General features: G+C 42.2%; 1 protein-coding gene across 1 annotated transcript; it reads left to right on the forward strand.

Moving 5' to 3' along the window:
* The first annotated feature begins 1,787 nt into the window (after positions 1-1,787).
* CLEC17A (C-type lectin domain containing 17A) lies at positions 1,788-16,071 on the forward strand. The gene is made up of 12 exons (XM_037507930.1): positions 1,788-1,803; positions 1,920-1,994; positions 4,055-4,087; positions 4,170-4,220; positions 4,304-4,342; positions 4,515-4,556; positions 5,435-5,572; positions 5,658-5,720; positions 6,512-6,607; positions 6,785-6,936; positions 11,059-11,168; positions 15,782-16,071. The coding sequence occupies exons 1-12, from the start codon at positions 1,788-1,790 to the stop codon at positions 15,912-15,914; spliced, it is 948 nt and encodes a 315-aa protein (XP_037363827.1). The 3' UTR covers positions 15,915-16,071.
* The last annotated feature ends 6,539 nt before the right edge of the window (positions 16,072-22,610 follow it).

Raw genomic sequence — 22,610 nt, forward strand, 5'->3', positions numbered from 1 at the left:
TCACATTGCCACCCCTTTCTGCATCAGGCATCCCTCTGCCTTACTCTTAAGGGAACATCTGCGATTGCTCTTAGGACTCAATTGGATAATCCAGGATAATATTCCCATTTTAAGATCTTTAACTTAATCACACCTGAACACTTTCATCACAGAAGTTCATGTTTCCAGGTTCTGGAGATGAAGATGCAGTACATTACTCAGCCCACTGCAGGGTAGGAGGATATATTAGGGGACCCTTTCTTTGGGAAGAAATGGGAAAACAAGATATGGGTGGGTGATAAAGAGATGTATGACTGCATGAGCTTCCTGCATGTCCATGAGGGTTCAGTTGCAGGAGATGGAAGCTGATTCAGGGACTTAGAACCAAAAGAGAACAAATACTGGGAGACAGGGACTTAGGAAATGATTAGGAGAAGGGGTATTGGTCAAAGGTACAAACTCTCATTTGTAACATAAATAAATACTAGGGATTTTATGTAAAATGTGATGACTAAAGTTAACACAGCTGCAGGGTATATTTGAAAGTTGTTTAGAGAGTAGATTCCGAGTGTTCTTGTCTCACGGAAAAATCATTTTTCCTTATTCTTTTTGTTTTTGTATCTACATGAGATGGTGGATTTTAGTTAAACTTATTGTGATAAAATCACATTGTCATATGTGCAAGTCAATAGATTTTGATCTATATTTTTTAAGTTCATGCTGATTATTTTGGATATAGGGCCATGGTAGTCATCCAACCTTAAGATGGTCATTGATCACCCCTATATCTTGATATTCACCCCTTTTTATAGTTTCTACCCATGATAACTCAGAGACCTGTTCATTGACATATAGCATATAGTGACAATCATAGTTGTGACTTGTGAAGCGAAATCATAAAAGACATTGTGATTTCCACCATGTTGTCAGGACACTCAGTCAGCCCTTTGGAGATTCCTCCCATCAATGACCATGTGAGGGTGCCATCTTGAATCCTCTAACCCCAGCCTGGCCTTCAGATGTTCTAGACAACATCTTGATTGCTGCCATATGAGACACAGCACACCAGAACCATCCAGCCAAGCTGTTCTTGAATTTGTGAACAATAGTCACTGTGAGATAACAACTACTCATTGTTGTTCTGAGTCTCCAAGTTTTGGGATGATTTGTTATGCAACCATGGATAACTCAACCACTGTCCTAGCATTTCACTGTGGAATGTGAATTAGCATGTACCACTTTAAGATCTTGTTACAAAAATGACCACCTCCAGGAGACCTTCCTGATCACTTCTCTACATTATCCCTCATCCTACTCCATTGCCCTGTTTTATTTTTCAAAAATAATATTTAATCACTATCAGAAATAAATTAACAAAACAAATGATAGTGTTAACGACTTCTTTCTTTACTGGTTTATTGTCTCTCCTGTCTTGATGGAAAGTTCCATGAAGGAAGGAATTTATTCACCTTTCACCCAGGGTGTGGTGCTCTATAAGAACTCAAATGCAGGGACTGTTGTTGTTGCAATTTCTATGCATGAATATATACTGAGGAGAAAGTTAAATGTGTGTGTGTGTGTGTGTGTGTCTAGGGTTTGGGGATCCCCTCAAGTTGGATTTGCAAATTCTTGACGTTTAAAGAAAAAAGGAAGTGAGAGATGCCCCAAACACCTAAGCACAAAGGACAGGGCCAGAAGCTACCAAGCTCTGGTTGTACATCCTCAGGCTCCTGAGACAGCAGAAGCCATGGGCACACTGTACACTAATTCTCCTCCTTGGGAACTGCCAGGTATGACCCTAGTTAGGCATGGGCCAGAACGGGAGTGAGTGGGAGTGAGCGGGACCCAGGTTACAGCACTCCCACGCTGGGGCTGGAAACCAGGGCCTGAGGGAAAGAGGAGGGAGCGGATTGGGCTCTCACTTGCTTTTCCTCTGGAAGGGGTCAGAGAGGATGATGACGGTGATGATTATGAGAACACGGCCCCACCTTACAAGGACCTTCCTCCCAAGCCAGGTAAGAGGACTTCTCAGAGTCACATATCTTCTGAAGAGATATGTGACTTGTGGGTGAAGAGGGTAAAGCAGGGCTCCCAGAGCGTATTAGCAGGACACTGTAGGCACACAGCCAGCCAGTGTACCCAGTCCGTGCCAGGCACCAGTATCCAAGGGCACAGTATATTGTACCCCTGAGGATCTCTCAGTCCAATGGGGCCAGCAGTTATGGGCACAGCCTTCGGGGGTGACTAGGTGTGAGAGTAGAGGAAACAGAGAATGGGGAAATATAAAGGGAAGTTGAGGGCTCTGTTTGCAATGGTGGGGGGATTGTGGTCAGAGGACTGAACATTGAATGTGACATGAGGGGTAAGGAATTCATTAAGAAAAGAAACCTCAAGAAGAATTGTTGGTCACAAATCCCCTGAGGTAAGACTGCTCACATTTGAGAAACTGAATGGAATTTTGGCCCCCCACCTCCTCACATCCACACCCAGGGCCCAGATTTGCCTCTGCTCTTAGGTCATTAGGCATGGCCCAGGACTCAATAAGAGTCTAAGTGGATATGAAAGTGGAGGTATTGTCCTTACCTTTAATTTAATTTAATTTTTTAAAGATTTATTTATTTATGCACACAAGAGCTGGGGTACAGGCCAGAGATGCGGGGGAGGGGGTGGTGTGAGAGGATTCACCAGAGACAGAGTGGGGAACAGAACAGGCAGATTGACCAAAGTACACTGCTGAGGGGAGCATGGGCGAGTCAGGAGAGGTCTGCTGCGCAATGTGGGTTGCTACCTGGCTGTCTGGGGATTGAACTTGTGCTGCAGAGGCTGCGAATTGCTTCATAGTGAGGTACTTAACCCCTTGTGCCACCAGGGAGGCCCATTTTTACCTTTTATTTTAATGTGTCTTGGTGTTTGCCTCATTTGTGTTTATCTCATTTGGAACTTTCTGGATTTCCAGGATGTCTTTTTTTCCCCCCTCAGATTAGGGAAATTTTGAGAAACTGAATGGAACTTTGGAACTTCTTCAAATAAGTTTTCTTCCCTTTTTTCTCTCTCTTGTCATTCTGGAACCTCTATAAAATTAATGTTAGACTACTTAAAATAAATGGCATAGGGATATAATGGACAGAATGTTCACTTGAATTAATAATACTGTATTACATATTTGAAAGTTACTAAGAGAGTTAATCTTAAAAGTCATCATCACAAGAAAAAATTATAATTAAAAGTGGAGATTGTGGTGATTCCCCCAAGTCTACTCCCAGAGGGGAACTTGAGGCTGACAGTGTGGCCCTGATGTGGGATGGAGTGCTATGTCTCCCACTTCTGAATCCAGAGTGAGGACAGACTAGGAGGTCCCAGGGCACCCAGGGGCACAGCTTGAAGTAGGGCAAGAATTTGGCTCTGTGTTTGACCAGTGATCTCTAACTCCAGCCCAGTCCCAACATGATTCTCAAATCCAACTCTATGATCAACCCCATCTCCATCTTCAGGATTACCCATTCCCCAAACTTAGCCTCTTCCCATCTCCAAACAAAGCTCCATCTCCACCTCCACTTTCATTTCCAAACTCAATGCCATTAGAATATAACTACAAGCCTCAGAATATAATTACAGTCCAACCTTGACTTATTTCCATTTTCCAAACTCAACCCAACCTGAACTTGTCCTGCCCAAACACAGATATACTCAATTTTTCATCCCTACCAAATGCTGAATCACCCATTTCCACCACTAACTTCAAATAATCTTCAACCCCATTTTCATCTCAATTTAAACCATCATCTGAACCCTAATCTTGACTCTGTCCCATCCTGTAACTCAACTGTGTTTGCTCAGAATAGAAATATTTCCCAAAAAGTGGGACTTCCAATTTAAAACTGGGAAAGTCCAGGTGATCCCAAATGGTTAGATGATCTGTCTTAACCCTGTCCCCATTCCTAACCCAATTTCATTCTTAAATCTGACCCCATCTCCATCCTCTAATCATTCATTGCAATCTCAATCCTGTTTCCATCATGACCTTGAATCTGGTTTCACCTCAGACCAGCTCTAACTCTGAGCTTCTCCTCTCCAGGTTCGATGGCTCCACCAAGGCCTCCGAGGGCAGGTGAGCTGGGGCTGGGGGTACAGGAGACCCAGTGCTGGCTTTTCCCTGCTCTGGGCCTGAGTAACCATTTCTCCCTCCTCAGAAAAGAAAATAGAGAACCCCCCACTTCCCTGCAAGCCCCCAAAGAGCACAGGTGAGAACCTAGGACAGAGAACTTCCTGTTGACCTGACTGAAGCCCGGCTCTGCATGACCATTGTCTTTATGACCCTTTCCAGGTCTGAATGTCACCTCTGTCATCAGCACATCTCAGCTGGGTAAGCAGTTGAAGAAGACATTTAGGGAGCTGAGAGGGGATCCCTGGAATTCCTCCTTCCAGTCTTCCAATTCTGACCAGAGAACAAAGCAGGAGGGATGGGTGGGGGGTTATTGGATCTTGGAAGTCAGTCTTTCTGCAGCTTCTGAATGAATCTCTCTCTTCTGTCCCAGGCATTGATCTGGAGCATCCTCCCTTTCAGCAACGCCCTGTCAGTAAGTTCTCATGTCCTCTAGATGCGCCCTTCTCTCCCCTCTCATAGTGGCCAGAGTATTTGAGTCAGACCTATAGATCCAGACGGAGACCCTGGTTGAGAGAAGCCTCTCATTTTAGAAGCTACTCCTTCCTGAGTGCAGACCAGACCCCCTGGGAGCCAGGGTGTCTGCTGGGCACTCTTCAGGCCCCACTTCCTTCTTGTATAATGGACAAGAAACATTTTGTATCCAGATGCAAGGGTCCACAGCCTTTCTGGAATGGGAGCAGCTAGAGCAGGGATTGCTGGGGAGTAGAAGACAAATGCATCAGAGATATTAAGAGCAGAGATGGGTTCAAGTCATGTATGACTCACTTGAATCCTTAGTTTACTTATTTACATCTACACCCTAACGGTATAGATCTAATAAGATAATGAAGACACAATACGGTACTTGGCACACATTAAGTGCTCCAAAATGTTCTGTGATTCCTCATACTTGCTCTCCCTTGCTGACTCTATCTGGTGATATAGTAATGACCACAGTCCTTTGTCCCCTGCTCACTCTTTTTTTTTTTTCCCAAAGATTTATTTATTTATGCATACAAGAACTGGTGTACAGGCCAGAAGAGCGGGGGGTGAGAGGATTCATCAGAGACAGAGTGGGCAACAGAACAGGCAGACTCACTGAAATACACTGCTGAGCGGAGCAGCAGGCATGCCAGGAGAGGTCTGCTGTGCCACGTGGGTAGCTCCCTGGCCTGCCGGGGATCGAACTCATGCTACAGAGGCTGTGGACAGCTTCACAGTGCTGTGCTTAACCCCTTGTACCACCAGGGAGGCCCAACACTGCTCACTCTTAGAAACACCAGTGTCACTCTCTCTACCCTGTCCTTCCAGCAACCCCAGTGCCCTGGCTGAACCAGAAGTCCCGAGGCTCCTGGTACTACCAGGAGGAGAGACTGATGTGTTTGTGTCTGCTGGTGGTGATTTCACTGTTACTGGGCTGCACTGCTCTGGTTGTGACCCTGATTAAATGTGCGTAGGGTGAGGATGGGGAAAGGGCAGACCCTGGGGGTAGGGCTTGGGAGGATCAGGGCTCAAGCTGGACTCTTCTTCATAGACCAGGAGGTAGTGGAAGAACTAAGGATGTTAACCTTTGAGCAGATGGCATGGCGAGCAAATGGTGAGTGCTTTCATTCATTCCTCCATACCATGCATATTGAGCATCAATGTGATCCTCAACTCAACTCCAAGACTAACTCTAACTACATCTTCACCAGGCATCACTGTGTGGGTTCTGGGCTAGGGAGTGAGTGGTTAGAATGGTGAACACATCAGCTATAGATCCAGTCCCTGTTCCTGTGGAGTGTATGTGTATGTGTGTGTGTGTGTGTGTGTGTGTGTGAGTGTGTAACCTCCTGTGTCCAGTATGGCAACCATGACTCACTGTGATTGTTGAGCATTTGAAACAGGGTCATTCTGGGCTGAGATGTGCTGTAAATGTAAAATACCCAAAGACTTGCTGCAAAAACTAATGTAAAATATCTCAATAATAGTAATAATAATTTTAATATTGACTACACATTGCAATAATATTTTTAATATATTGGGATAAATAAAAAATATTTGAGGGCCTCCCCTGGTGGTGCAGCGGTTGAGCACTGGGCTGCGAGGCTGCCGGCAGCCTCTGCAGCGCTGGTTCGTTCCCTGGCTGCCAGCGAGGGTCCCACAAAAAAAAAAAAAAGAATTAATTTTACCTATTACATTACATTAAAAATTCAAAAATAAAAGTCTTCTGAGTCACTCTAGGATTCCGCGTAGGCCCTGAGCATGTGGTTTCTGGGCACTAACAGTAGAACATGGTACAGAGGGGTGCACAGTTTTTGCTTTTCTTTGATGTCTGCAGTCAGTGGTGGGTGGGTGATTAGGTGGGAATTCTGGGTCTTTAATCTTCAAGCTCATCCTTGCTGACAGTGACTGGCATGGAGGGGCTTGCTGGAATGAGGAAGGACATTGATCATTTAAGAGATGGCACCAACCAGTCCCTGACAGAACTTCAGAATTTATTAGGTGAGTGGGACTTGGGGCATCATAAAGCTGGCTCTCAAATCCTGGGAGCAATTCTCAATGTAAACTATTTGAATGGTGCCCCCAGAGTTGAACAGTCCATAGCACAATTGTACATGGCACCCCATATACATGGCCCTGGCTTTGGGGCCCACTGATAACATTCTATCTTGTCCCCAGGCTGTACCAGGGTCACCTGCCCTGATGGCTGGCTCCCCTTTGAGGGCAAATGTTACTACTTCTCCCAAGTCACCAAGTCATGGGAGGAAGCCCGGAAGTTCTGCCAGGAGAATTACTCTCATTTGGTCATCATCAGTAGCTTTGCTGAACAGGTGAGCTGTCCCTTCCTTAAGAACCATCAAGGTCAATCTGCCTCTCCTCTAGGATTTTACAGTCTTCCCTGGCTTGGAATGACAGAAACTGGAATTACCTTTGAGTTACTAAAACTTTTTTTGAATCTTTCTAAAAATATATTTTTTTGTGTAGAAGAACTGGGATGAAGACCAGAGATGTGGGGGTGGGGAGAGAGGATTCATCAGCGACAGAGTGGGAAGCAGAACAGGCGGATCTATTGAAATACACTGGTGAGGGGAGCAGCGGGTGAGACAGGAGAGGTCTGCTGTGCCATGTGGGTCAGCTCCCTGGCTGGGGATCAAACTGTAGTGGTGATAGTGTTGAGACTTAACCCCTAGGCCACCAGGGAGCCCACTAAAACTTTCAACAGCAAGGTTAAGAGGGTATTCTCTGCTTGACTTCAAATCCTGATTGCGTTTACTTTTCCTCTCCAGGTCTGTCTTCTCTCTAATATGGAGATATGATAATTGCTCTCTCCAGGCTGAATTTCAGACATCTTCTATACATTAACATAATCCTCACAACATTCCTATACATTGGTGTATGAGCCAGGAGATAAAGTACTCCGAAGTAACAGACAGTCTTCATACCTTAATGGTAAAAGCATGAGGCAAATCATACCGGAATCTTAGAGCTTCCATTCACTTGTACTTACAAAGCAAGTCATGTGGGCACTCCTGTGCTTTAAAGTGCTAGGGAAATGGTTTCACCCTGTCTATCTAAGGGAGAAGTGGAATATTCTCGAATAACTTGAATGGCTTAATACTATAGAGTTAATTAGTAAAACCATATGCAAACACTATATATCATTTGTACTTAACAGAAAAGGAAACTGAGGCACATTTCATCTAAGAACCTTGCCTGTGGTCACTCACAGTAAGGGTCAGAGTTGGGACTTGAGTTCAGGTAGCTGGTTTCAAATCCATAAACCTCACACTACTATTTAATTAAGTTTTGTGTGGTTTATCTTTTTCCCATTCTTTTACTTTTAACCTTTCTACACCATTAATTTTACCATTTATTTATTTATTTATTTAGTGAAATGCTGTTGTTTTACATCCTTGTTAAGTTTTTGATAGTATAGGCTTTCCTCCCTTAGCACACCATTTTTTTTTTTAAAGATTTGTTTATTTATTTATACATGCACTGGGTACAGTCAGAAGCACGGGAGGGTGAGAGAATTCACCAGAGCCAGAGCAGGGAGCGGAGCAGGTAGAAGGACCTAAGTACATTGCTGAGGGGAACAGTGGGCGGGGAGCAGCCGGCTTTTCAACCCAGCATTGAACCACTGCGCCACCTGGGAGGCCCCACACACCATTATTTTTAAAGTGGATTTTTGTAGGTAGCATATGGGTTTTATTTAAAAAAAATTAAAATGACAATCCTTGACTTTTAATTGGTGTTTTTTAGACCATTATGTTTGAAACGATTATTGATTTAGTTTGATTTAGGCTTGCATCTTATTATTTTTCCCTGTATGCCTCCTTTGTTTTTAAAATTCTTCTCAACATACCATTTGTATGAGGAGCTATCATAGAAAGGTTTAGGGATTATTCAATTAAATAATGTAAGTTGGGGCAGGTATCAATCATACTTCCTAAGCTTAGATGCACAAGGAATAGAATTTCATTTGCTTAAAAAGAAACACCTTATTCTGTTTTTCTTTTGATTTCCTGCTATTTTTTACTAGGGTGGGGGGGACATTTAATACTAGTCAGTTGGGATCCTCCATTTTTTCATCTGTATGAGAACATTTTATGTGGGGTCAAGGTAGGGGAGAGCACATGTCTGATCCTTGATGTCTTTGCTTCAAGCTGGTGTCCACTGGACAAGTTATTTCACTCCTCTCTGCCTTAATTTCCTCATCTACAAAATGGGGGTGATAATATTTGCTTTAGGGGTCACAATGACAAAGATCATCTGTACATTACTTAATTATTAATTCATTAACCAGTATTTTCTGGCCTCCAACTAGTGTGCTAGACACTTTTCCAAGTCCTGGGGATTCAGTGATTGCCAAGACAGAGGAGAGCCATGTTTTTAAGCTGCTATCTGGCAGATAGCAGGTGCTCTCTAAATCTTAGCTGTTCTTCTAGTTACTGGTCTATGGTTCTCAATTTTCTCCCTAACATGGATATATGATAATGGAGATATCAGTGATTGGGGGGATCATTCCCTTAGCCTGTCAGCAAGGTTCTTGGGTCTGGAAGTTTCTCTATTTCTCCTTCCTGCTGTTCTTGGGCACAAGAGATATTTCTTCTCCTTCTACATTATACTCGGGTGTAAGGGACTCTAATTGGATGTGTCAGGCAGCCCTTTCCTCTTTTTGGTTTCCTCTGACATCTCTCTGGGGCATTACCAGGAACCAGGGTTCAGGTCCCCTCTATTTTTAGTCTCCAAACCCATCTGGTCATTACCTGGGGTTCACCAGGAATGAGAGGCAGAATCCCACTTTCTATGCCCACTACATCTAGATCGTCACAATTTCTTTCCCATTGCTATCTTTTCTCTCTACCTTCTAGGGAATCTTGGTTTTGTAATAAACTGGGCGAGAGAGGGGTGATTTGCATACAGTAAAACTCTCAGATCCTGAATGTACAGTCAGTGATTTTTGATGCATGTATACACCCAGGTAACTGTCAACCCAATCAAACTTTAGAATGTTTCTACCACACCAGGAATTTCCCTCAGGTCCTTTTTCTAGCCGTCTCCCCACTCTTATCCTAGGCAACTCCTCACCTGGGTTTTCCTATCATAGATCACTTTGCCTGGAGAGGAGCTGTTTCCTAAACTTTTATCTTCGGTCCAAGTCCTTTATTTTTTTCCCAAGAGCTTTTTTTTTTTTTTAAATTGAGGTAAATTGAGGTTCAAACCATTGTATAAAGTTTTGGGAATACAGCTTCACCCCTCACCAAGAGTGAATATCACATCACACCTATCACCAAGTCTCCTTACCATCCAGCCCACTCCCTTGACCTGTTCCTCCCCACGTCCTTGGCTCTCCAGGCTCCTCTTGTAACCTTTTTTCCATTGTGAGAATCTAAGGGTATGTTTTTGTTTTGTTTGGTTGTTTGCTTTAATTCTTTATATTTCACATATGAATGAAATCATATGGTGTCTGTGTTTTTCCATATGACTTATTCACTCAGCATGTCAAATTCCATCCATCTTGCAAATGTCAAGATTTCATCTTTTTCTTGTAGTTGAGTGGTATTCTAGTGTGTGAGTGTGTGTGTGTGTACATTTTTACACACTCATCAATTGTTGGGACTTAGCTTGTCTCCATGTCGGATATTGTGAATAGTGCTGCAATAAATACAGTGGTGCATATATCTTTTCAAATTAGTAATTTCGTATTCTTTGGCTGGAGACCTAAAGTGGAATTTCTGGGTCACATGATAGATCTCCTTTCAATATTTCGAGTAATCTCAGTACTATTTTCCATACAGGCTGCACCAATGTACACTCCCAGCCACAGCGGAAGAGGGTTCCTTTGTCTCCATACCCTTGCCCACACTCACTGTTTCTTGTCTTTTTGATACAGGCCAGTCTCACCATGTGGGGTGAAATCTTGTTGTGGTTTTGATTTGCAATTTCCTAATAATAAGCAATGATGACAAATTTTCATGTGCTTATTGAAGTCCTGATTTTTGAAAAACAAAAATCCAGAAAGTCCTATTCTTCTTCTATGTTTCCCCTTTTACCTTATTTTTCTGAAGCAGTGAATTCCTTGTCTGCCTGGGGGCTGAGCACAGCAAGTTAGGGCAAAAGTACCAGGGAAACAGAGATATCAGTTGTAATAGTTACAATGCTCCTTAAGTGATAGAATGTTAAATGGCAGGATATCACAGTATTTAGTGAGAGCAGGACAATATTTTTGAGTGCTTTACGAGTGAACTGAATCCTCATAATAACCCTATGAGGAGGTAGCTGCTATTGTCATTCCATTTTACAAATCAGGAAACTGCAGCACCAGGCAGCTCACAGGTGGTGGAAGAAAGTATCAATATCTTGGCTATTCTTGCTGCCCAAAGCCCAAATGTTTGGCCCAGAGCAGCGGCTTATGTAGGAGGATGACTGAGTGGGGCTTCTACTTGCAGAACTTTGTGGCCAAGGCTCACGGCTCTCCACGGGTGTACTGGCTGGGGCTGAGTGACAGGGGCCAGGAAAAGGACTGGAGGTGGCTGGACGGATCACCTGTCACATTAAGGCAAGTAGGCCGGGCTCAATGGGGTCGTGGCTCCTGTGGGTTCTTGAGCAGCCTAAACTGTCCAGTTCTCTGTAATCCCAGGCTGGGTTGGACCAGGGAGGCACAGGTTTCCCTGGATCTTTAATTTTTCTTTCTTGCAACATCTTGATCTTTTAATACAACTGCCCAAATGTATCAATGTCTAGGCCAAGGTTGGGGAAAAAGAAAACTGAAACAAAGTATGGCCACAGGACTGCAGGAAGATTTTATCCCCCTAACTAAAAAAATTGATTTACAAAGCTACATCAATTTTGGGAGTATACCTTCACAATTTGGTTAATGTGTGTACCACACTCCACACCCATCACCAAAATTCTAATAGCACTCACTATTTTCAAATTCATCCCCTCTACCCATCCCTTCCCCTCCTCCTCTGGTAACCACTATTCTATCCCAGTCTGAGTTATTTTTGTTGTGTTTTGTTAGTTACTTTGCTCTGCTTCTTATATTCCACACATGACAGAAACCATGTTTCTGTCTCTGATTTATTTCCCTTAGCATGATCGCCTCAGGTTTATCCATGTTGAGGCCAGTGGCAAGATTTCATCTATTTTTCTTAATAGCTAAATAGTATTCCATTGAATGTGTATATATAGAGTGTATATGTGTATTGAGTGTGCTCACACAATTTCCCCCCTCACCCCTCGCATATCTTCTTTTTCCATTTATCTTCTTATGGGCACTTAAGTTGTTTCTATCTCTTGGCCGCTGTGAATAGTGCTGCAGTGAACCTAGGGATACAAACATCCTTCTGAGTTAGTAATTTTATACTGAAAGAAGAAAATTTTGGTGTGCCAAAGGATGCAAAGGATCTCATTTTTTTGCACTCTACATACATATATACATTAATTAATTGCATTGTAAAATAATAGGTTTATTAGAAAAAGGAGAAAAAAAGAGGCACCTGCATAGCCATGGGGGGCATAATAGAGCTGCTCCATTATTATTTTTTGAAGATTTATTTATTTATTATGTAGAGGAACTGGGGTGTAGGCCAGAGGTGTGGGGGTGGGGGGGTGAGAGGATTCACCAGAGACAGAGTGGGGAGCAGAATAAGTGGATCTACTGAAATACACTGCTGAGGGGAGCAGTGGGTGAAACAGGAGAGGTCTGCTGCGCCATGTGGGTTAGATCCCTGGTGGGGGATTGCGCTCAGGCCACTGTAGTCATAGTGCTGAGATTTAGCCCCTAGGTCACCAGCGAGGCCCTCCATTATTTTTTATAGAAGTAACATTGCAACATAATATTACATGTTCCAGGTGTGTATCATTATAAATCAACATTCTATCTACTACATTAATTTCATATTAAAAGTCTGATTCTATCCTTCATCATAGGTTTGGCCTCCTTCGCCTGATTTACCCACATCATCTTTTCTTATTAATCCATTTATTTAATCTTCTTAATAATCCTATGTGGAAGTACTGTTTTTCCCCTTCACCTTAAAGATGAGGAAACTGAGGTGTAGAGAGGTTAAGCAGACATGGAAGTTCATACGTCTAACAGTTGACAATGCCAACCCACCTGGGTTCAAAGTCTGTGCCCTTAGAAATTATAATTCATTTTCTCAATGAGTTATATATATTGGTATTTTAAATAAATATTAACAAATCTTTCCCCATACTGGTTATGTTTTTTCCCCCTAACAGTTATACCAATTTATTCTCTTACCAGTTTAATTACTTTCCCCCCACATGTTCATCAAACTTTTTGAACTTTGTTAGTTTAATTATAGGCAAAATGGAAACTTAATGTAGCATGTTTTAGGTTTAAATTCCACTTTAAGTTATGACCTAAGCCAGAACATGAAATTATTTTATTTTAAAATGGTACCACTCTCAACTTACTCTTCTTGCTCTGAGAAGATAGCCAATGTAGTACCAACTGGTATTTCTCTTATAATGACTGAAATTGGGATCTTTTTATATGTTTGATAGCCAAATGTATTAATCTTTATGCAAATTATCTATTCCCATATTTTTGTGTATTTTTATACCGGGATGTTGGTCTTTTTCTTATTGGTTTCTAGGAGTTCTTTTCAAAATTTTTTTCTTTCCCCCCCACCTTCTTTTTTTTTCTTTTTTACAACATTGTTCATTTTTAAACAACATTTGCTTCTCCCCACCCCCTCAGGTGTAGTCTCCATAGAGTTTCCTTCACCAATGCACCCGTGCACCCTCACCTCAGTCCCCTGTGCTTCTCCCACCCTTCCTCCCATCCTTCTCCCTCCTCCTCCCCTGCAGGAAGTCTCTGATTTATAATTGTCCATTTTTGCTTTGTTGTGTTTTGTACTGTTATTGTTTTTCACTGATGTCTGATTTGGTTCCCCTATATTCCTGCTATAAGTGAAACCATCCAATATTTTTCTTTTTCCTTCTGGCTTATTTCACTGAGCGTAATTCCTTCTAGCTCCATCCACGTTGCTGCGAATGACATGAGTTTATCTTTTTTGATTGCTGAATAATATTCCATTGTGTACATATACCACATCTTCTTGATCCAGTCATCTATTTTTGGGCATTTGGGTTGTTTCCTGGTTAGTGTGTAGGTGTTATTTTGAATCAATGTTTTTGTGTCCTTTGGGTAAATCCCTAGTAGTAGAATTGCTGGGTTGTATGGCAGCTTCTAGGAGTTCTTTTTAAGAGACATTAGTGTCCTTTCCTTTCTGGGAATCTGGTTTTTTAATTTATTTATCTATTTTTCCTAGTATTTATTTATATGAGAACTGGGGTACAGGCCAGATTCACGGGAGGTTGAGAGTATTCACCAGAGACAGAGTGGGGAACAGAACAGGCAGCCTGACGAAATACACTGCTGAGGGGAGCAGCAGGCAAGATAGGAGAGGTCTGCTGTGCCATGTGGGTTTCTCCCTGGCTGGCCGGAAATCAAACCCGTCCTGCAGAGGCTGCGGACAGCTTCACAGCGCGGTGCTCAACCCTCTGCGCCACCAGGGAAGCCCCCAGAATCTGATTTTTTAAAATTTAAGATTCCTAGGAGGAGGCACAGCTCTGAGTAGAGACTGTGTGGCATGAGGTGGCTGGTGCATCCTCCATCCAGCAGGGGGCATTGGCTGTTAACTCCTCACTAATACTTTCTCCAGAGAGATTTTTTTTTGTTGGATGGAAGTCTGCTCCTTTAGGTTACCACACTCTGGGGTCAGCCCACAGTCGATGACTGGCTAAGAGAAGCCTGAACCCCTTGTCTCAATTTGGGATAACCCTCTTGTGCTTCCTATGCTCCAGAGTTCCCTGTGGATCAGGCTGAGGCTGAACCCACATTCTTGTTCAAGTTCATTCCCTGCTCTGTTTGCTTTGCTCACTCCCTCTCTTTTGAGAGCCTCCCTTCATAAATCCAGGTACCTGAATCTCTGAATCAGGCTTTGCTTTAAGGGAAGGTGACCTAAGATGTTATAATACCCTGATGGTTGGGAGGATTGCTGGTGTAAAGGAAGGGTTCTTAGAAGAGGCAGAAACTGACCAGATGCAGGAAACTAATCTAGGAGTGGGGGGCCAGGAATATGTTGATGAACAGAGAGCTAGATCTGAGTTTGGATGACCCAGCTGGGGTGAAGGGGATTATGCAGCATCTTTTGATATTGCTGAGAGACTGAAGTGATGATTCGGGTGGAAGAAACTAGAATCATAAAATCCTTTTCCTTTTTATCCCCTGATATTGTTTAAAAAAATTAGTAAGACTTTTTTTTAATTCTTTTTTTATTTTTTACAACATTGTTAATTTTTAAAAAAAGGTTTATTTATTTATACAAGCACTGGGTATAGTCAGAAGCGCAGGAGGGTGAGAGAATTCACCAGAGCCAGAGTGGGGAACAGAACAGGTGGACTGGACTGACGAAATACACTGCTGAGGGGAGCAGCAGACGCAGCAGGAGAGGTCTGTGCGCCATTTGGGACCCTCGCCGGTGGCCAGGGATTGAACCAGTACTGCAGAGGCTGCGGGCAGCTTCGCAGCCCAGCGCTCAACCAGCTGTGCCACCGGGGAGGCCCACAACATTGTTAATTTTTAAACAATATTTGTTTCTTCCCACCCCCTCGGGTATAGTCCTCATAGAGTTTCCTTCAGCAGTGCACCCGTGCACCATCATCTCAGTCCCCTGTACTCCTCCCTGTCTCTCTCTGATCCCTCTCCCTCCTCCTCCCCTGCAGTATGTCTCTGATTTATAATTGTCTGCTTTTGCTTTGTTGTGTTTTGTACTGTTTTTATTTTTTTACACTGATGTAATAGACTTTATTTTTAGGTTTAAAGAAAAAGTGAGCAGAAGATAGAGATTTCCTATATATCTATTCTCCTTCCATACACAGCTTCCTCTTTTATTAACATCTTGCGTCAGTGTGGGCATTTATTACAACTGAAGAACCCATGTGGATACAGTATTATTAACTAAAGTCTGTCACTTACATTACCGTTCACTCCAAGTGTACATTCAATGGATTTTGACAAATGCATGATGTCGCATATGTTATTGCAGTATCACATAGAATAGTTGTTTCACTAATCTGAAAATTCCCTGTACTCCACTTATTCATTCTCCCCCACTTACTTTTTCCTTCATCCAGTTTTTGGGAGCCACAGGAACCCAACAACTCCAATGAGGAGGACTGTGGCAGCATGAATAAGGGTGGCACCTGGAATGACCTCTCTTGTGACAAAACTACATATTGGATTTGTGAGCGGAAATGTTCCTGTTGAACCCCAGGCCTTGTGGGGGTCCATATCCAAGCGCACCTAAGAGATGAGAACCTCCTGCCTTTCCGTGGAGGGCCCTGCCTCTCCATGAACTTGCATGGATGTGCCCAGATGGAACCACCAGCCTGGATGAAGCAACTTCCCTGGGTGAGGACTTGGAGACTTGTTCAACTGGATGGTGTCTCAGTCCATTCAGGCTGCTATAAGAGAATACCATAGATCTGGTGGCTTATAAACAACAAGAAATTGATTTCTTGACTTTCTGGAGGATGGGAAGTCTAAGATCAAGACACAGGGAGATTTAGTGCTTGATGAGACTCTGCTTCCAGGCCCAGTGATGACACCTTCTCACTGTACCCTCATAGGCTGCAAGGGGCTAGGGCTCTCTGGAGTCTCATTTATGAAGGCTCTGATCCCAGAGGGCTCCATCCTAATCACTAATACATCACACTGGGGATTAGTATTTAAAATTTGAATTTTGGGGAGCGGGTGGGACACAAAATTCAGTCTATAACAGAGGATGAAATGACTTGAGTGGAGTCTCCCAGTGCATGGGAAGCTCCAGATGCTGGCTCTGAGGACTTGGGTGTGATGTTGATGGAGCCAGACCTTGGTTTCTCTGGACCATCATGACCTGAGACTGGGAACTCCTACTGCCTGCAGGATGTGCATCAACTTCTGGAAAGTAGGGGCAAAATTGTTCTTGACATGCAATTTTTTCAATGTCCTGGGTGAATTTTGCCCAAATTAGCTGGTGGCATCAGACATCTCCAGGACTTGGCCATGACTTAATCACATCTACAGGACAGCAATGAAGCTATCTGCCCAAATGTGACCTTTAGCTGTTTGTGGTTTGGAAAGATCTTTGATGAAGTAATTTATTTTACTTCCTGGACTATTTTCTCTCTCAATTATGATTTTCTCAAAAATGCCAGCTCATTATGTGACCCTTATCAGCTTTGTTAATTTGCTATGGTTGCCATAATAAAGCCCCATAGACTGGTTTAAACAAGAGAAATTTATTGTCTCTCAGTTCTGAAGTCTGGAAGCTGGTAGTTGAGGTGTCAGTGGGTTGGCTTCTGGTGATGCCTATTTCTGTGGCTTGTAGGTTGCTGTCTTGTCTCTTCACACCCTCTCCTTGTGACTCTGTCCTAAGCTCTTCTTCATCTGAGAACACCAATCCTTGTCGATTAGGACCCACTAATGACTTCTTTCTCATTTAATTAATTAGTTAAAGACCTTATCGCCAAATAAATCACATTCTGAGGTATAGTGGTCTTCAGCATATGAATTTGGGGTCCACAACTCAGTCTATAGTGCACACTAAAATGCCAGAGATAGTTTTCCTAGTCCTTAAGAAAATAAAACGTGCTCCCTAGATGGATCGTACTGTCCACAGCTGAGCACAACCCATCACAGCAAACCCTAATTGTATCCTGGGATGGAGGCATTTGGCAAAATCAATTTGTTGATCAACAAATGCCCTTGACTGATCACAAATGCCCTTGATTCAATTTTGATTGATACAAAGGAGGGTCTGAGCAGGGCGAGCTGTGGGTTGGTGAACACTTCCTCTTGCTTGTTTCCTCCATCTCCACACCTGTCCCCACCTCACCAGTGTTGAAACCAGCGCCCACACAGCCCATAGACTGCAGAGTGGGTGGGTGTCCTGTTTTAAGACCTTTTCCCAGGGGATCATTTGTTCAAGTGACTGTTTACCTGGGGTCAGGGGAAGTTCCTGAATCTCAAAAGAGGAAACTTGAGTTTTCCCCAGTACATGTGTTGAAAATGGGGAAGCAGAGGCTGCGGTCACATATTTAAATCATGCTGTGGGGTTCCATGGTAGCGCTGGCCCAACATGCCTTTCCACATCTCTCATGATTGTCTAATTTCAAGTGGAGAGGGAAACATGAAAAAGGCCCTCTTTACTACCTTGGGTCAAAGTAAACAAAATTTGGGGGTTCTTGATGGATAAAAATAGTAATGACCACTATTTATTTTATCAAGCATGCATTGGGCGTTAACAGAGACAGTAGCTCTCATTTAATTTTCATTATGATTGTGAGGTTGGGTAATTAACAACCCCATTTTTATAACTGGTAAACTGAGGCATAAAGGATTTTCATGACTGGTTCATTTTCCTTTAGTGGTTAAGAGACAGAGCTGTATTTAGATTCAGTATTTCCTTCCAAAGGTTGATCTCTTTCTGTAGCACACATGAGCTTCTGAGAGTCTGTCTGTAAACTTGAATTATCTTAAAGACCCTGACCATGTGGCTCTGATTTGAACTGGCCATTATGGGAAAGGAGCAGTGTGATAGAGTAGAACAGATAGGAGACAAGGAGTTGAGTTTTGGGTCTGTTGGTAATTATCTGTGTGGCCCTCCTGAGGTTGTTACAGTAAGAGCCATGCAACGCATGCTTTACACCCCTGCTGGTGTTTCCTGGCATCACTTCCAAAAAACACTATTTGCTCTCCAACCTTGTCCCAGAATTTGTTTTTGAGAGAACCCAAACTAAAATGCTGTAAGACAGAAAATGAATTTGAGACCTGATCCTGGTTTGCTGCATACTGGGGAAATGGGGCTTTCAATGCAAACTCTGGGAATGTCCTGTGCAAACTTGAATGAATTGACCACCTTTATTTAAAGGAGGTTAATGTGGCATCTGGAAGCCAAGAGAAGAGCATGCTTCAAGAAGATAAAGGAATAATGTATGCATCGAACCATCACATTGTATACCTTAAATATATACATTTTCTTTGTTAATTATATCTCAATAAAGATGGAAAAATAAAAAAGATTTGCTTATAAGAAAGGAAGGGGAACAACAGAGTGAAATGTGACTCAAAGATCAAGTTAAAAGATTGTGAAGTAGCTAATGGACTTGGCACTGAGAAAGCATTTGGGACATGGATCATTTGCTGGACTGCTGGAGGCAGAAGTCAGACTTCTGCAATTGAGCAGTGAGGGGGTGGGAAGAAGTGGGGACAGAGGGCTTAAACTACTTTCATGGAATTTTGTCTATGGTGAGAAAGAGACAGATGATGTGGTTATTGCAGCAGGGAGGATATTTTTGCGTAGCAGGTGCTCAAACATACTTCCCCTCCTTTTCTGCCCTAAACCCCTATTAGTCCTTATCAGATCTCTCAGGTCTCCAGGATTTTTTTCTTTTTGGCAATTTTCCCCATATTTTGTCTTTTTTCTTTATGCTTTGAGATGTGTCTTCCATATAGTTTTCTAAACCACTAATTTGATACTCATGACTATGATGATTTTAAAAATTCATCCAGTAAAATTCCTCTTTTTATTTATTCCCATTAGTATTTTTTGTGCTGCATTTGAATTTCCTTATATTTTTATTATTCAAGTTTGAAGTTGTTTGTCTACTCCACCATATCTATTTTTCTTGGTGTTTATTTTTTTTAAGATTTATTTATTTATGCATACAAGATCTGGGTTACAGGCCAGAGGTGTGGGGGGTGGTGGTGAGAGGATTCACCAGAGACAGAGTGGGGAACAAAACAGGCAGATCTACCAAAGTACACTGCTGAGGGGAGCAGTGGGTGAGTCAGGAGAGGTCTGCTGTGCTAATGTGGGTTGCTCTCTGGCCAGCCGGGGAGTGAACTTTGCTGCAGAGAGTGCGGACAGCTTCACAGGCTGCGTCTTTTTTTTTTTTTTTTTACGTTTTATAACTGATTCTTTAATATATTATTAAATATTGGAGACATACAAAATAGAACAAAACAGAAGATAACAACTGTGAAGTACCACCCATCTTAATAAGTAAACTATATCTTTTTTAATTTTATATATTTTTTACATCATTTTTCATTTTTGCACAATGTATGCATTTTCATTTTGGTTATAGTTCCCACACAAGTCCCACCCACCCTTATTTTGACCCTCCTCCCTCCTCCCCCTGTCCTGTAGTGTGTCTCTGGTTTATAGTTGCTTGTTGATTTTGATTTTTACTTTATTATAATTAGTCTTTTTCCTGGTCCCTTACTTAGGTTTTCTAAATTCCTGCTATGAGTGAGACCATCCGGTATTTTTCTTTTTCTTTCTGGCTTCCTTTGCTGAGCATGATCCCTTCCAGCTCCATCCACGTTGCTGCAAAGTGCATGAGTTTATCTTTTTTGATTGCTGAGTAATATTCCATTGTGTATATGTACCACATCTTCTTGATCCAGTCATCTATTTTTGGGCATTTGGGTTGTTTCCAAAGCTTAGCTATTGTAAACAGTGCTGCTATAACATAGGAGTGCAGGTGCTCTTTGGAATTGATGTTTCTGTGTCCTTTGGGTAAATACCTAGGAGTGGAATTGCTGGATCATATGGAAGCTCTATGTGTAGTAGGTCCAGAAATCTGTGTGGAGATTTCTTGACCTACTAAACATAGAGCTTCCATATGATCCAGCAATTCCACTCCTAGGGATTTACCCAAAGGACACAGAAACATCAATTCCAAAGAGCACCTGCACCCCTATGTTTATAGCAGCACTGTTTACAATAGCTAAGCTTTGGAAACAGCCCAAATGCCCAAAAATAGATGACTGGATCAAGAAGATGTGGTACATATATACCATGGAATATTACTCAGCATTCAAAAAAGATAAACACATGCAATTTGCAGCAACATGGATGGCACTGGAAGGGATCATGCTCAGCGAAATAAGCCAAAAAGAAAAAGAAAAATACCGGATGGTCTCACTCATAGCAGGAATCTAGAAAACTTAAATAAGGGACCAGGAAAATGAATATAAGAAAGTGAAAATCAAAATCAACAAAAAACTATGAACCAGAGACACTTTTTGGGGGGTGGGGGGCGGGAGGGGAAGGATTGGGGTCAGAATGGGGCGTTTGCAATTGTATGGGGGAATATAAAAATAAAATTTAATATTTAAAAAAAAAAAAAAAAAAAAAAGAAATCTCCACACAGCTCTCCATAGTGATTGGACCAGTTTGCACTCCCACCAGCAGTGCAGGAGAGTTCCTTTTTCTCCACACCCTCGCCAACATTTGTTGTTGCTAGTTTTTTTTTAATATGTGCCATTCTCACTGGTGTAAGATGGTATCTCATTGTAGTTTTGATTTGCATTTCCCTGATTACAAGTGATGTTGAACATTTTTCATATGCCTGTGGGCCATTGGCATTTCCTCTTCAGAGAAGTTTCTTTTTAGCTCTTCTGCCCATTTTTTGACTGGATTATTTTCTTTGTTTTTTTTGAGTGTCATCAGCTCTTTGTAGATTTTTGTGATCAGTCCTTTATCATTAGTGTTGTGTGCAAAAATGTTCTCCCAGTCGGTGGGGTTTCTCTTTGTTTTTGTTATTGTCTCTTTTGCTGTGCAGAAGCTCTTTAATTTGATGTAGTCCCAGCTGTTTATCTTTGCCTTCACTATCACTGCTGGGTGATGTGTCTGTAAAGATGTCTTTGATGTGCATGTCATGTAGTATTTTGCCTGTATTTCCTTCTATGTATTTTATGGTTTCTTAATCCCTTGCACCACCAGGGAGGCCCTGCTTGGTTTTATTATATTGCACCATCTTCTTTTCAACTACTAAGGATTATCAAGGGTTATGATAAGCACTGGCAGTTTCCTAGGTTATCATGGGTTATGGGAAGCAGTTTCTTAAGTGATGGAGGGAGATGGAAGGAGGTAGTTTCTTTAGTTCATGAGGGTCCATGTGTGCACCAAAGAGGTGCTGTGCTTTCCAATCTCCTTACTTTCTCCTACATTCAGGAACAGAGTTCATCTTGGAATTTTTAGGGACCAGAGGGATCAAATACTCTTGTTATTGTTGGTCAGTGAGCAAGGAATGGTTTTTATGTTTGTTTTTTATTTCTAAGGGGTTATGCACATATATTCCCTTATATATATATTGCATATATTATGTGTGCATATGGCAGATACTTGTCTAACTCCAGGAGTTCCATAGACTCCTGTGGGCTAGATCCTTCCTAGGATGGACTGTGTCTGATCTCCACCTGGAAGCATTCTTCAACCTATCTTGGGACTCTCCACCTAGTGCATGGTGGGAGATATTTCAATTCCAGATAACCTTCTGGGAAATCCAGAGCTACCAACCTCATTTCCACCCTGCTGCTGTGGGCCCTAGCAGACTTTTGGTTCAATGAGGCAGATATATTATAGGGGAGGAAGTAGAGGGGAACTGACATATACATAGGTGACCACTTCTATTTCTTTAGCAGAAAACTATAGCCTAGATGTGTGTCAAACCCAGTCTTCAGCCTGTTCTTGTTGGTCAATTAGGAATGGTTTTTATGTTTCTTTTTTTATTTCTATGGGGATATGCACATATATACTTTCATATATACATTGCATATATTATTTGTGAATTGAGTGATATCAATCCATCAATCAACTTTCCATGCATCCATCCACACATTCACACATCTATCTATCTATTGATTGATTGATCGATAGATCGATCTATCTTTCTATCTATCTATCTGTCTATGCAAACTAATATATGACTGAAAAATTCTCGTTTTTTTATTGGATTCTGTAGAGAAAAAGTTTTCTGATCCTTCTTTAACAATTTTAATGCTACTTGGGATGACCCATGGGGGAAGATGTGGGAATTGTGGAAGACTTAGAAAAAAGAGGAGATAACCATTGGAGAAAGGTCCCCAGAGATGTAGGAGCAGATAACATCCAAAATGCAGAGGGAGGTG

The sequence above is a fragment of the Talpa occidentalis genome, unplaced genomic scaffold, assembly GCF_014898055.3.
Source record: "Talpa occidentalis isolate TD23 unplaced genomic scaffold, MPIMG_talOcc4v2.1 talOcc4.12, whole genome shotgun sequence".
Taxonomy (NCBI): Eukaryota; Metazoa; Chordata; class Mammalia; order Eulipotyphla; family Talpidae; genus Talpa; species Talpa occidentalis.

Excerpts from the sequence above, each read along its gene's own strand:
- CLEC17A (XM_037507930.1), top strand. Across the intron at positions 1,995-4,054 it reads GGACCTTCCTCCCAAGCCAG|GTTCGATGGCTCCACCAAGG; the intron begins GTAAGAGGACTT and ends TCTCCTCTCCAG. Across the intron at positions 6,937-11,058 it reads TCAGTAGCTTTGCTGAACAG|AACTTTGTGGCCAAGGCTCA; the intron begins GTGAGCTGTCCC and ends TTCTACTTGCAG.